The 14,187-nt window shown below is 37.1% G+C and overlaps 1 protein-coding gene across 6 annotated transcripts in view; it reads left to right on the forward strand.

Annotated features, from left to right (window-relative positions):
- Positions 1-14,187, forward strand: part of LOC135078843 (rap1 GTPase-activating protein 1) — a 394,789-nt gene that overhangs the window by 310,562 nt on the left and 70,040 nt on the right. Inside the window, exon 1 of one of the 6 annotated variants that reach the window (XM_063973405.1) lies at positions 2,984-3,486. The exons of the other annotated variants lie outside the window; for them this stretch is intronic. Coding sequence (XP_063829475.1) covers positions 3,457-3,486 — 30 coding nt within the window. The 5' untranslated portion in view covers positions 2,984-3,456. Of the gene's footprint in view, positions 1-2,983; positions 3,487-14,187 lie in introns of those variants that run through there. 6 annotated transcript variants of the gene reach the window in all.

Below are 14,187 nucleotides of genomic sequence, written 5' to 3' on the forward strand. Positions count from 1 at the left end.
GACAGAAACTAAATCAATCCTGAATGCTCGTACTAATAAGTTTTAACCCTTAATTCGACGACGTGCGATATACTTCCCATTGAACGAAAATAAATCTCCGTAAAAAAAATGACCGTATATCTTGAACTCAATGTGTTTATTTGCTCCCTGAACTATCTAACTATGCTGTCAAAAATCAGCAAGGCACCAATATCGATGAGACGCGAGCAATCTCCAATAATATGACGGGGAGGAAGGGCCCGCTGTGCGGGCTCTCGGTAAATTGCATTTTATTCATTATTTTACGGCTTAATACTCTTGTAATATTATTAAAAACTATAGATAGGATACCTGCGAAGCTACTTACAATGTATTTACTGTCATACAGAGTTTTGTTTTCGTTTTACGACACCCATAACTTGCATGTCCAGTATACTTCCCGTCGTCGAAATACTAGTAAAGTAACTGCTAAATACTATGTCCAGTATTCTTCCCGTTGCCAAATTGTTAGAAAATTAACTTTTGTGGGTTTTGATAATAATATTTTAGGGATCGACACATAAAATGTTTTCTGCCTCACTATGTACCGTTTTTCAGAGTATCAACTCTAAAAAACAAGCCTTAGTAGCATTGGTGCCGCCTAACACTACTCCTTTTCATATAGATACTGGTTTTTATGAGAAAATTGTTCTTCTCACCCTGCTTTTCCATCAGTTCTTGCATAGAGCACATGAATATAGACAGCTAAATCTTTAACTTTGTCTTACTCGAGGGAATAATGCCAGAGGCATGGACCAGAAGCGTTGTGGTACCTTTATTCAAGAAAGGGGATAACACCTTACTGAAGAATTATAGTCCCATCATGCTTCCGAGCCATATCTACAAGTTTTTATGCGAAGGTTATTACATGCCGGTGTCCGAGAAGTCTTTGTAACCATAAACCACATCCATACACTGCGGCAGGGTTATACAGAAGACCAAAGAGTATTACTTGCCATAACGCTTGGCGTACGTGGACTATGAGGAGGCTTTCGATTTGATTGAAGCTTGAGCAGTGCTGTAGTCTTTCCAGAGAGCTTCCGTATTGACCCTTGGTGCTGAAGTGCTTGCACAAAACGCCACCTTGATGGCGGTCCAAGTGCAGGAGAAGAAATCAGCAACAGGTCCAAGTGTGTTCCCAGTAATCACATAATGGTACCTACTGAAAGGTTACTTCTCACAATAAGCCCTCTCTATATCACAGCATGACATGGAGAGGGCTGTGCTTGGTGTTTCTGTGCGACATCTAATGAGAAGATCCGTAAAAGAACTAAAATCACTGATATAGCCTTATGGATTAGCATGCTGAAGTGGCAATGGGCAGGGCGCACATCACGCAGAACTGATGGCTGATGGCTACAGCAAGGTTCTAGTATGGAGGCAACGTGCCGACAACCGCTGCGTAGGAGGTCCACTCACAAGGTGGACAGATGAACCCATAAAGGTAGCAGGAAGGCGCAGGATACAGAGTGACTAGCAGATTGGCCGGTTGTTAGCCCACTTGCCAACCTGATAATCATTGGGGGAGGACAATGTTCATTAGTGGACGTCATAAAGCTGAAATTATGATGATGATAATTAATATTTTATTACGGAACCACTTGTTTCTTTTTTCTGTCTCTTCGACAACGGGAAGTATACTGGACATGGTTGGAGAGCGTCACTTTCTTATGAACTTGGCAACGTCCAGTATACTGGACATAGGTTTTTCAGGAAACTGAAATAGTCAGATTTTTTTGGGTATTTTTTCTGGGGTCCTAGACAGGCTAAGAAACGAAATCAGTAACTGTTTTATAAATTTAACTAAAAAAAAATTCCGTCGAATGAAGGGTTAATTTTGAATGGATTGCATTTTTGAACTGCCCAAGAGATAGCGTGAATAAATCTAAATGAGCAAAGTTTTTATTATACGAATGCATGATACGCCGTAGCGGTGCGCGTTGGCCCGCTATAGTCTTACAAATTCCGGGTGCAAAAACACCATGTGTACGAGTGTTGCGGAGACGTAGGGAGCGACCGGGCAACTGGTAGAATATGTGGTCAGTTAACTGTGTACAATCAAACAGACCGCCGAGGACTTTGTACAGAACAGTTTGATCTAACAATAATCTTCTAGATAGTAGTGGCAGTTAAGCAAACATCGTCAAGAATACTATACGTATTTTCTGTGGCATTCACACTTGTTTAAAATCACTCGTGAGTGTACTTGGCGGATTCGGCCTTCACTCTATGTACAGAAACGTCGATTATACCTACAACGTTATCATTGGCATTTCGGCAGATACTTAAATATGTTTTGAATGCCTCATACGATAAAGTGCCTTCCGAGTGAAACACAATAATAATGACTGAGTTTCTTGCGCTTCTTCTCAGCACTGGCCCATTTATTGTCCCAAAGCAGTGGTAGGGTTAATACTGGACGTGTAAAAAAAGTCCTTTTTAAAAACTTACAAGAATAATTTGTAAATTATAAATTGTTTTTCACACCTTCATAATGATACATCCAGTCGTATTTTAATGTAGATATCCAATTTAGGTTTTAATTACTAAATACTAATTGGATTGACTCTATCTGTTTACGTATTGTATGGAAGAGTAACAACGTGACTACAAAACACATTGATACAAACAACAATAGAGTTTGAGGAATATTATTGTGTATCTCAGAAATGAGTAAGGAAAACAAAAGCCTAATAGGAACGTATTAACATAAATGATTACTCCATTTAAGCTGAAAATCGTTTGACTGTTATTCGAGCTTTACAGTTCACATTAGCGCGTGGGATTACACGCATTTGCATACTTTATTAGTACTTGAATTGCTGTAATAGCATGCGAGTCTCATCTTTATTGCTCCATTCAGCTGTAAGGAAGTTTGAACTTGTGGGTAAGCGACTGTACTTATAAGGCAGTGTTTTTTAGTTAATGCGTGAATATGCTAGAGCCATCAGTCGGCTGTGACGCTCGGGTTATTGTAGTCGAGTTAAAAATAAGGTTTTGCAGCACGCTCGAATTATTTTAACGCTTCCTTATGTTTCGCAGTTAAAATGCGCGAACGTTGGTGATTTGACGTAACGTGCGGTGCGCGGTGGCATAACTTTTTTGTGTGTGGCCAGTGTATAACAGGTTAAGGACCTTCGAAATATAGTTATAAGAACTAAATTAGAAAACATTTGTGTTGTTTTCCCAAAAGTTTTTACTGTGTCTTGTTCTCGGTTCTCAAACTGTATGCAACCTTTTCGTCTAACTAAATTTAGCCCGTATCGACGTCCAAACCGTACTATTTCCGGCGAAAATAGTGCAACCGTCCTGTATTTATTACGTGCTCCGAATAAATTTGTGTCATCATGAAACAAGCTCCTGTCCTGAAGACCGGGAAGTGCTATTTTGGAGTATGATGCAATGATTCACTTGCTTAACTGATTTCGTCTGGGCCAAATGGATAATCAGGAGGTGTTCATCTTCCAAGTAAGTTGATTAACCTTGGCATTCAAGAAACTAAACCGCAAGGAACCAAAAATATACAGTGTGTCCGGGCATGTAGTGATCAAACTTTAAGGGCGTAATCTATGGAAAATTTTATCGGTGAAAATACTTTAAATTTGGGGCTTGACCCATTTCTCGCATATTTACAAGGATTTAAGTTTTCACCTCTTCCTTCAAAAACAAGTGATAGCGTGGGTAGTTTAACATTAATAAGCAAAAATTTTATATCATGCGATAGCCAATAAAATTATCTCTTAGTAGAAGTAGAAAACAGATACAAGTTTCATACATTTTAAGGTGTAAGAATGGATTTAATTAGAAATTAACATGATTTTTTTCACATCTTTTTCAGTTATTTCCCAACACAAGAAAAACCAGGTCGTTAAGGTATGTTTTATTTGCATTTTATTATTAGTATTTAAGCTATTCTACAAACTGAATGTAAATTTATTAGTCTACGTCTATTAGTTTCGAAGTTTTCGCGGTTTCCATAGCGCACGCGACATGCGAAAATGCACTGCCTGAAAGAATCACACAACCTATTCCGATTACTATGGAAACCGCTGGGAATGGGTATCTCTGTTCAACAATTACGTCGAAACTAATAGACGTAGACTAATAAATTTACATTCGTTTTGTAGAATGGCTCAAATACTAATAATACAATGCAAATAAAACATACCTTAACGACCTGGTTTTTCTTGTGTTGGGAAATAACTGAAAAAGATGTGAAAAAAATCATGTTTATTTCTAATTAAATCCATTCTTACTCCCTTAAAATGTTTGAAACTTGTGTCTGTTTTCTACTTCTACTAGTAGATAATTTTATTGGCTATCGCATGATATAAAATATTTGCTTATTAATGTTAAGTTACCCACGCTATCACTTGTTTTTGAAGGAAGAGGTGAAAACTTAAAATTAAAAACTTAAATCCTTGTAAATATGCGACAAATGGGTCAAGCCCCAAATTTAAAGTATTTTCACCGATAAAATTGTCCATAGATTACGCCCTTAAAGTTTGATCACTACATGCCCGGACACACTGTATAGATTTCGTTTTATTAGTATGGACTGAATTTTTAAATGCGCAAAGTCTGCGTTCACGTCAACGCCTTTACGTTCCTAGTTTGACACGCAAAGAGACTTGCCACGTCAAAGAATAATACTTTGCTTTGCTTCAAGAAAAACAAACCTTGATAAAGTGAAGAAAAACGTACTAAAATAAACAAGGATTCTTTAATACAATAAAAACAAGCAAAGGAAGGCTAAATCTGTTATCGGTCAGTCCACCGCATAACGAACTGCAGCAAAATAACTTTCTTTATAGGCAGTATATTTCAGACGTTGCAGCGGAATAGAGTTAGAAAGCAAAGGAACGTGGCGTTCCATTCGGGTGCATCGTGCATTCGCGGGTATTTTCGATGTGTCTAAAAATTACTAACGACTAGCTTTTACCCGCTGCTTCGCCTGTATAAATCATGGCTAATATATTAATCTGATGTATAAACAATAACACTGTGAAGTTTCATCAAAATCCGTTTAGTAGTTTTTGCGTGAAAGAGTAACAAATTTTCAAATTTATAATATTAGTAGGAAGAAATAATTTACTTATTTGGCCGGCAATGTCACGTCAACCTTTATTTATCGATGTTCTTTTGTTTATTATTTGTTGCATACATGTATGAAATACCGGCTCAATAAATAATTTGATAGCAAAAACAAATGAATTTTACCGTCGACGCTGTCGCGTCTTGCAATTTCAAACTTAACCTCGAAAGTTTTTACAAGTATTTTGAACTCAAGAGCATATTTCTTAGAATGCTTTAAAGAACTAACATCTAACTTAATCATGTTAAAATAGTTATTCAAAATAGTTATTAGTTACATTTATATTTTACATTTTAACGAGGTATCGTATGCATGAAGTGGTGAAGTGAAGAAGATAGAAGGTACTTGTATGTTTAAAGGGAAACCGTTCAGTTGCGAACTGTTTAGTGCACATTTCAGCGAACGCTATAATTAACCGTCTTCAAAGCATTTCATTGAGTTTACCTGACATGTGTATCATTTATGTATTTCTTCTACCTACAAATACCTAAATTAAGTTTTTGTTTAATCAATCAAGGAAGCCTTTTACCTTAGTAAGAAAATTTCTTCCTTCAAATGCAAATTGAACATTAAAAAAAAATTGGGCCAAGAAAAAACACAATGACTCTGCAAGTTAAAATTGCAATCGAGAGAACTGAGAGATCAAAATTAGAAATTACGCGTGTAATAATCATAAAAACCGGTATAATCGTATTTATTATCGGTATTTTACTCAATTGTGTTTGCTGATCATTATCATGAGACTTGATACATAAAATATAATGTAAGGGAAAGTGTAGATGCGTTCGTAAAACAAGCTCAACTCTATTATTATGGTACGAATATCTTGTGAATATGAATATGCCCATTATAGATCTAATAAAGATTGTTAATAACAGTGTTTTACGATGTCAATTACATGCAAAATGACCTTGAAACAAAAATGAAAGTGTATTTATTGACGAGTATATTTATGTAATATTACTACATCATTTTGTCGGTCAATACAATTTTTTTAATATGAATAAAAATAATTTTAAAATTATTGCAACAATTGACGATGTAAACCAGTTCAAGCAGTTGTTGTCGAGTTCGTTGACTCTTAGATACAGATAAAAAATCGAAAAAAGATATTTTCGTTCACTTCTCCTGAACGTGCAATTATTTTTCTTTTTTTTTTCAATATCGCGCTTTCTAGATTTTTATTTTATTATAGAAAATATCACAATATAACATTTTTAGTTATCATCAATTATTTCATTCATATAAAACCGAGGACGTTCCCGATTTATTTCTGTCACTGCGGTCGTTGACTTAATAATAACTTTATTGCAGCGATTCTAGTTTCATCAGAGGTTTTATTTGCGGCCATTTTATTTTTCTCGACAGTTTACTGGTTTAATAATAACAATTGATAGCTAAATGTTTATCAGAATTATTAATCTCCCGCTGTTTGTTTATAATGAATTGCCGTTGAAGCGTTTCATGCAATTTCAGCAAGTTTAGTAATTAATTCTTTGAAATAGTTGACTCTTATTATTTAATAATTGACATTTCATGGACATTATTTGGTGACTCCGCTTGCGTGGATTTTATCGCACGTTCATTTCAGATTATAAACACTTTAATTGTTGTCAAAAGATTTCATGCAATTAACTAAGAAGAAAATATAGTAAAAATGTAATTGAGTTCGCGTTTTTTACCGCAATGTTTGTGCTATCAACATTGATTTAGAAGTTTACAAAGAGATACTGACTCTCGCCTTTTAGTAATATTATGTCAAATACCTCACGATTCAGAATCGAGCACGTATCATTTTGTTTTTCATATTTTTGTAGCTCCACACTCATGGTCATTATTAAACGATATTATAAGAAAGGTTCCTCAGAACAGACCAGCTGTTTCCCTGACCTTCGCTGTTATACATTTTTGACCTTAAACAGTAGATCTCAATGTGTATCGGCAGATGGCGCATTACGGTTTGTGGCACAAAGAAGTGTTAACAGCTGTCGATCCGCCAATGGATATATATTGACGTTTGGCAAGCAATACCGCCAGCTCATTTGCCCTTGAAATATAGAGCGTATTTGACGTGAAGTCAAGACCCATAATTGTTATTTACTAGAAACTAAATTACTACTTACGACTCTCACCTCTCGTTCTTACTATGCGGCTAAAAAATCCTGCCCTTAAAGTTGGTAGGTATAGTACACTGTAGGACAAAGGCCTCCCCCAAAAAATTTCCAATGATCCTTTGAAAGATTTGGCAAGCAATACCGCCAGCTCATTCGCCCTTGAAATATAGAGCGTATTTGACGTGTAGTCAAAACCCTTAATTGATATTTTTTAGAAAATAAATTACTACCCGACTCTTACGTCTCGTTCTTACTATGTGGCTAAAAAATCCTGTCCTTAAAGTACAACATACACTGTAGGACTTAACTAGGACTGTCTATGGGCGACGGTAATCACTTACCATCCGGTGATCTTTCTGCTCGTCACATAAAAAAAAAGGACAAAGCCTAACCCTAAAATTTTTCCAATGACCCTTTTAAAGAAATTAACTATTTAATAATCTCCTAATTCTTGATATAGAGCTATTATTACTGAAAATTTTGATTATTATTATTAGGTATTTTTAGGTTGTTATTAGGTATTTATTTAATATTTATATTCATATTTCTTACCCATTGCCACCATTTTTCGGAATTTGTGATAGAAAATATGAATTGATCATTTCTATTCGTAGCTAATGATCACAGTGTTCAACGTCCAAGTAAATATAATTATATTTTTGCCGTTATTATTTAGGTGAAGTGGCTGTTCTATTCTTACCGCAATGGAAGTAAACCTTCATTCGAAGATAATGGAGTCTAACCCAAACATCCTTTCGGTTTTAGGCGTTTACGATATTTATTGGTAATTGTGTTTCCTTCGACTAATTACTTAAAGATTACAGTTTAAAACGTCCTTAAACGAAGATTAAATAAAATAGTATTGTTTGAAAAATTAAATAAAACAGTTTAGGGCTGGATTGCACCATCAAACGTCAAATCTGTCAAACTCCATACAAAATTCTCCGGTTATGGATATACACTCGCGAGCAAAACTATGGAATCACTTACATGAAGTTGTTTCCACGCGATCTTGTGTACTAACGAATTTGTTAGTAACAAAAAAAGTGGCACCATTTTAAAGATTAAACTTTTACCTTTTAATTGATATCAAATTCATTTAAATCACACCGGTATTTAAAAAGATATCCCGGCTGATGTGAAGAAGTAAGGAAAAAGACATGTATCAACTGTTTGATACGTCGCGAGTTGCGGCCTACTTACCCCCTATAAAAACACGTGTTTTCGGATTTTTGCTTTCACACGTTGATCCATACACATCTCCGCTTTTTTTGACACTTTACCTGGGATTCTACACCTACAGAAGCAGCACAAATCGTTGCACTATTGCAAGAAGGGCTCAGCCAGCGGGCTGTCGCACGTCAGCTCCACATAAGCCAGTCCTGGGTTTCGAAAGTTTTAAGACGCTTTCGGGAGACTGGTGGCTTTATCCCGAGACCAAGTTCTGAACAGCGCCGGTGCACATCGCAGAGGGATGACCGTTTTTTCATGTCAACCTCTCTATGAAATCATCATTTGAGTGGTATCGACGTCCAGCAAGAGCTCAGAAATGTTCGTAGGATAGCTGTTAGCGTGTGGGCAGATCGTCTAAGATATAAGCAATAGAATTTGACTCTAAAAAGGCCTGCCACAGGCTCGAAACTGACGGCAGGTCACCGACAAGCACGCTTTCAATTAACTCGCACTTATTTTGATGGGTAGGCGAGTAATGGAGGCGAGTTTTGTTCTCCGATGAATGCAGACTGTGTTTGCAGTGCAGCAGTTGAAGTGGTCGAGTCTATAGGCAGCCTGGGGAGCGATTTGTGCAGTGCTGGTTCGCTGAAACAGTGGCTTATGGGGGTGGCTTGCTCGACTTCCCATCGAGATGTGTACGAGCAAATTGAAAGCGTGCTTATCGGTGACCTGCCGTCAGTTTCGAGCCTGTGGCAGGCCTTTTTGGAGTCAAATTCTATTGCTTATATCTTAGACGAACTGTCCACACGCTAACAGCTATCCTACGAACATTTCTGAGCTCTTGCTGGACGTCGATACCAGTCAAATGACGATTTCATAGAGAGGTTGACATGAAAAAACGGTCATCCTTCTGCGATGTGCACTGGCGCTGTTCAGAACTTGGTCTCGGGATAAAGCCACTAGTCTCCTGAAAGCGTCTTAAAACTTTCGAAACCCAGGACTGGCATATGTGGAGCTGACATGCGACAGCCCGCTGGCTGAGCCCTTCTTGCAATAGTGCAAGGATTTCTGCTGTTTCTGAAGGTGTAGAATCCCAGGTAAATTGTCAAAAGAAGCTGAGATGTGTATGGATCAACATGTGAAAGCAAAAATCCGAAAACACGTGCTTTTATAGGGGGTAAATGGGCCGCAACTCGCGACGTATCAAACAGTTGATACATGTCTTTTTCCTTACTTCTTCTCATCAGCCGCGATATCTTTTTAAATACTGGTATGATTTAAATGAATTTGGTATCAATTTAAAGGTAAAAGTTTAATCTTTAAAATGGTGCCACTTTTTTTGTTACTAACAAATTCGTTAGTACACAAGATCGCGTGGAAACAACTTCATGTAAGTGATTCCATAGTTTTGCTCGCGAGTGTAGTTACTGTTAAAGTTAGATGATGCAACTCAGCCTAGGGTTGAAGCCAGTCGTTGCTTGCTCATACAGAGCGAGCCACAGTCTGGGGTCCGCCCCAGACTGTGCCGCGAAAGAATGTCTAGGCCGTCTAGCTCGGACCATAACTCGCAGCTCCGTCCCAAAGACTTCGGGAGGACACCGTCAGGTTTTAGTGAGTAGTAGGCCCTGTCCATCTGGCAAGGAGAGCCTCACATAACCCACTGGTTCCCCCGGGCCAGAGGGTATGCAATTTCATGCATTTCCTGACGAAAAAAAAAGGGCTGATGCCCGTCGCTTCAAGTACAGACCACAGCTCATCAAGCTATACATTTTTGTTGCAAAATAACTTAATACAACTTCACAAGATCCCATTTTTAAACTTGATGTGCCTCTACAAAAGGGAACTGGATAAGCCTCGTTTTTCAGAGGACATAATGTGTCACTGTAATATAATCTAACCAGGATGACTTAACCGCTCATGGGTAACGTGGTTTGTGCGTCGTGAAATATTTGCCGTTTTGTTGTTATTTGAATAATTTGCGGTTAAATTAGCATCTAAACTAATGACGTAATATTTATTTACTTGGTGGTTTGACCTTCCATCAAAATTAACTGCATTTATTTTTAAGCTACATACATTTAAAACCCTAATGGTTTTTAAAGCTATCTAAATGTACCTAACCCTTTGTAATTGTCTTTTTTACTTGTTAAATAAATGAAAAAAAAAAGCTAGTATTCTTTAATTCATCAACATAAGGCCATGTCCAAAGATAAAAAAAATAAAAAATTATTTCTATTTTAGAGAGAACCTTATAAACTCTACACAAACTTCTTTTCTATTGTGAGCTTCTAGCATAGAGTCTGGAACTCGTTGTTTGCTGAAGACTTCCAAGAATAATCTTACTTGAGACTTTTCAAGCTCAGAGTGAGTAGGCAGTTTCCAGAAACCACCCAAGGTTTCGTCTATATTGGATACATTGCATGGATTCATCCTATCTCATCATCATCATTTAAGCCAAAGGACGTCCACTGCTCAACATAGGCATCCCCCAATGACTTCCACATACGAATATATTGCCCTGTTGGTAGCGGCCTGCATCCAGCGCCCTCCTGCTACCTTTATGAAGTTAAATAAATAAAAGCTTATCACAGAACTACAATGAGATAATGCTCTCAACATAACACAGTTAACGGGCATAGTACAACAAATCAATACCTATCAAAACTTATCAGTACCAAGAATTACTCAATGTAACCTTTATCTCGGTCACATAAGCAGGGCTTACCCTGCACACAATTTCTATAGTCGCTATCTCTTTCGCATATACCAGCATCTATTAATAAGTGAAAGAGACAAACTCGATATGTTTTACAGGGTTAGTAATACGATAAATAAACTAAGCACTTCACGGTCGAAAGGACCTGAATGACGCATCCGTTAGGCAACTCGATCAATCCAATTGGGTACATATTGAACCAACCAGTTGAATAACATTTGAGTACATGTATAAATACGTTAGGTATTAGCTATTCAATACATGTAAAATGGAAATCGGAACTGCATCTATTTGATACGAGGTTGTAAAATTTAAGTATCTTTTCTAAGTGTCTAAAAGGTGTGTAAACATACGACTATTTTTGGTCAAGAACAAATTCATTCAAAGATTTTGATTTGGGTACAACTTAAGGCACCTATAAAATGGACACGAGGAGAATATTCAATTTTCTGTCAACGGGATTCTTACTGCAATCGTTTTCTACCTGAAATCAGCAAAAATGTTAAGGAAGATTGATGAATGCAACGGAATTTTGATTTAGCGGCACCAGCTAGCATCGGAAACTTCAAGACCATTCCACGTGATAGGTCTCTTCTTTCGACTCTATTTTTATAGACGTAAGGGTTATATCCAGGTATAATACATTATCCGACTGCCGAATTACTAGTGCGAGCTACTTGTAATGTGCAATGCAGTGAAAACCGATGCCGAAACTGCCGTGAACAATGTTCATTCAAGTGTGTAAACAACAGTGTACATTACGTGCCTCACCTTAGCAGGAACGGTATTAAAATTATCCGTTGGTTTAAGTCAAATTGCGTAGTGTTGATCGTTTTGTTGCAATTTTCTAAGCGCATGATCATTGCGCAAACTCGAATGATTCAATCGCTGAAGTTTTTGCGTGAGCTTGCCATGTGTGTAATTATACAAATACATATTGAGTGCATTGTGCAATATTTCATGGAGATTCCCGTAAGTGCATGTATATTGTATATTCAAGTGTCTAGTTGTGACCTGATTCAAGTGACCGATAGCCTATAGCGTACTTTCAAGCTTCGTTAGTGGTTCACTAGGTATTGGCCTAGTTCTAAAATCATTAGCATCTCAAGGATGCATTAATTGGAACTTTCTTGAAGTCATTAACACGCTGAATGAGATTTTATGTATGTAGGTACGTTCTTTAGCATTTTATACGTACATTAACATTAACACAGATTGAGCTACATCATTTGAGCAGGGTCATTGGAAGTGCTAGTCTTTATGGATCAAGAAACGAAAGCACAACCTAATTTATTTATTGAATTAGACCGACGTCTGACATTGAGGCTTCAATAGGAATTCTAATAGGACGAGGGCTATACAAAACTACTTTTCGAGATGAATTGCGATCATCACTCACGAGTGAATAGGCCGGCTAAGTCCTGATAAGTACGGATGCTACAAAACCGTTGATGGTAAAAAAGTCATCGTTAATCATTCTGAACTGCTTTTGGCAAAAAGATTTTCAAAGGACGTACGAATACTATAAGTAGTGATATATTACTTTATTAAAGTAACGACAGCATTCTAGGAAGATCAATACTTTTTGCAATCTTGCTAACACTTTAGATCATTAACCCAGTTATTTAAAACACACCCGAACCCGTTTTAAGCGCCGTAATCTGAAACATGAAAAAAACGTGAAAGGAAAGCGCAATTTTCAACAACGGCTCTTTGTCATTGTTTAAAAAACACAAAACAAAAGAATTTACAGCGTTAAGCTACTCTAAAACACATTTCATGTCTCGCGAACAAATGTGCCGCGAAAAAGAGCGTAAGTAAAATTATGGTTTATTTCGCTGCACTTTTCCGTGTTCACTAGCGGCCCTAATGAATGCTCTTATGTGCCTATGCGACGCGTTTCCTAGTTTTTCTCGTGGCACCGAACGTTTTACGCCCTCTTAATGTGGACGTAATTGCTACCCAACTGCACGTTTGAAACTTTCGAAACGAAAATTGTTACGTTTGTACGTATATGCGGCTCTTGAGTTTTCTTCCAGGTTTAGTTTAATTCATTTCTGGAATATGTGTAATGGGTATTTGCAAGCAAGTTTTGAAAATTACGTTTTGCTTTTCTTGTTAAAGCGCTAGAACTTAACAAAGAGCATGCATACTTGAGTACAGTCTCAAAGCGTAAAGTCATATTTGCTGGAGTGGCGAGTCCAATACGTGGAAACATAGATAAGAATATCAGCGGAATCCCTGTGTATTTGATTCTATGTACTAAAGTCCTTATCTAACGAGCGGTCGGATGTAAGTCGGCTTATTGTAAAACCCGCTAAAAATTTTCCTATTTTCTGCCGCCAGGTGCACTCTCCGCGAAAATGGGAAAATTTTACTTATTCCATTTCTCGGTCGAGCCGCGTTGAGCTGTGCGCCGAAGCCACTGAGCTTCGCGTAAATCCGCAAGGATAATAATAAATAATAAACATTATAATATATTATTAATAAATGATTGTGGAATATTCCTTTTGTGAAACAAATAAACCTTCAAAGAATTTTCCTACACGTGAAAGGAATGCCTGGAATAAGCCAAGTAATAACAGAAATTAATAATTCTTTGATTACGATGTTTTTTTTTATTCGTAAATACATCTAGGTAAACAAAAGGTTATTTTATTACATTAATATTATAAAGAGAAAAGATTTGGTTCTTTGTTTGTTTGTAATTAATAGGCTTCGAAATATCTGGACCGATTTGAAAAATTCTTCCACCATAAGAATCCTACATTGTTTCTAATGAACATAGGCGATACGAACTTCACCGGGTCAGCTAGTCTATGGTATAATTTACTAGCTTGTGCTTCGAAGTTCTGATCAGGAGTTGCAATCTCCACGCGATTAAATATTAACGATTGTGCTTTGTGACTTTGCATTCATTAAATATGCTTACGATTACTCGTAGCATATGCCATTGTACTCTAATTTGGCGGTTGAATGCCGTTCAATATGTAACGTGGTTTGTTTATTAATGTATAATCGACGGCCCATTCGACTCTACATTTTTGTTGCAATATAGCTCTTATCACAAC

The sequence above is a fragment of the Ostrinia nubilalis genome, chromosome 15 (genome assembly GCF_963855985.1).
Source record: "Ostrinia nubilalis chromosome 15, ilOstNubi1.1, whole genome shotgun sequence".
In the NCBI taxonomy this organism is placed as follows: domain Eukaryota; kingdom Metazoa; phylum Arthropoda; class Insecta; order Lepidoptera; family Crambidae; genus Ostrinia; species Ostrinia nubilalis.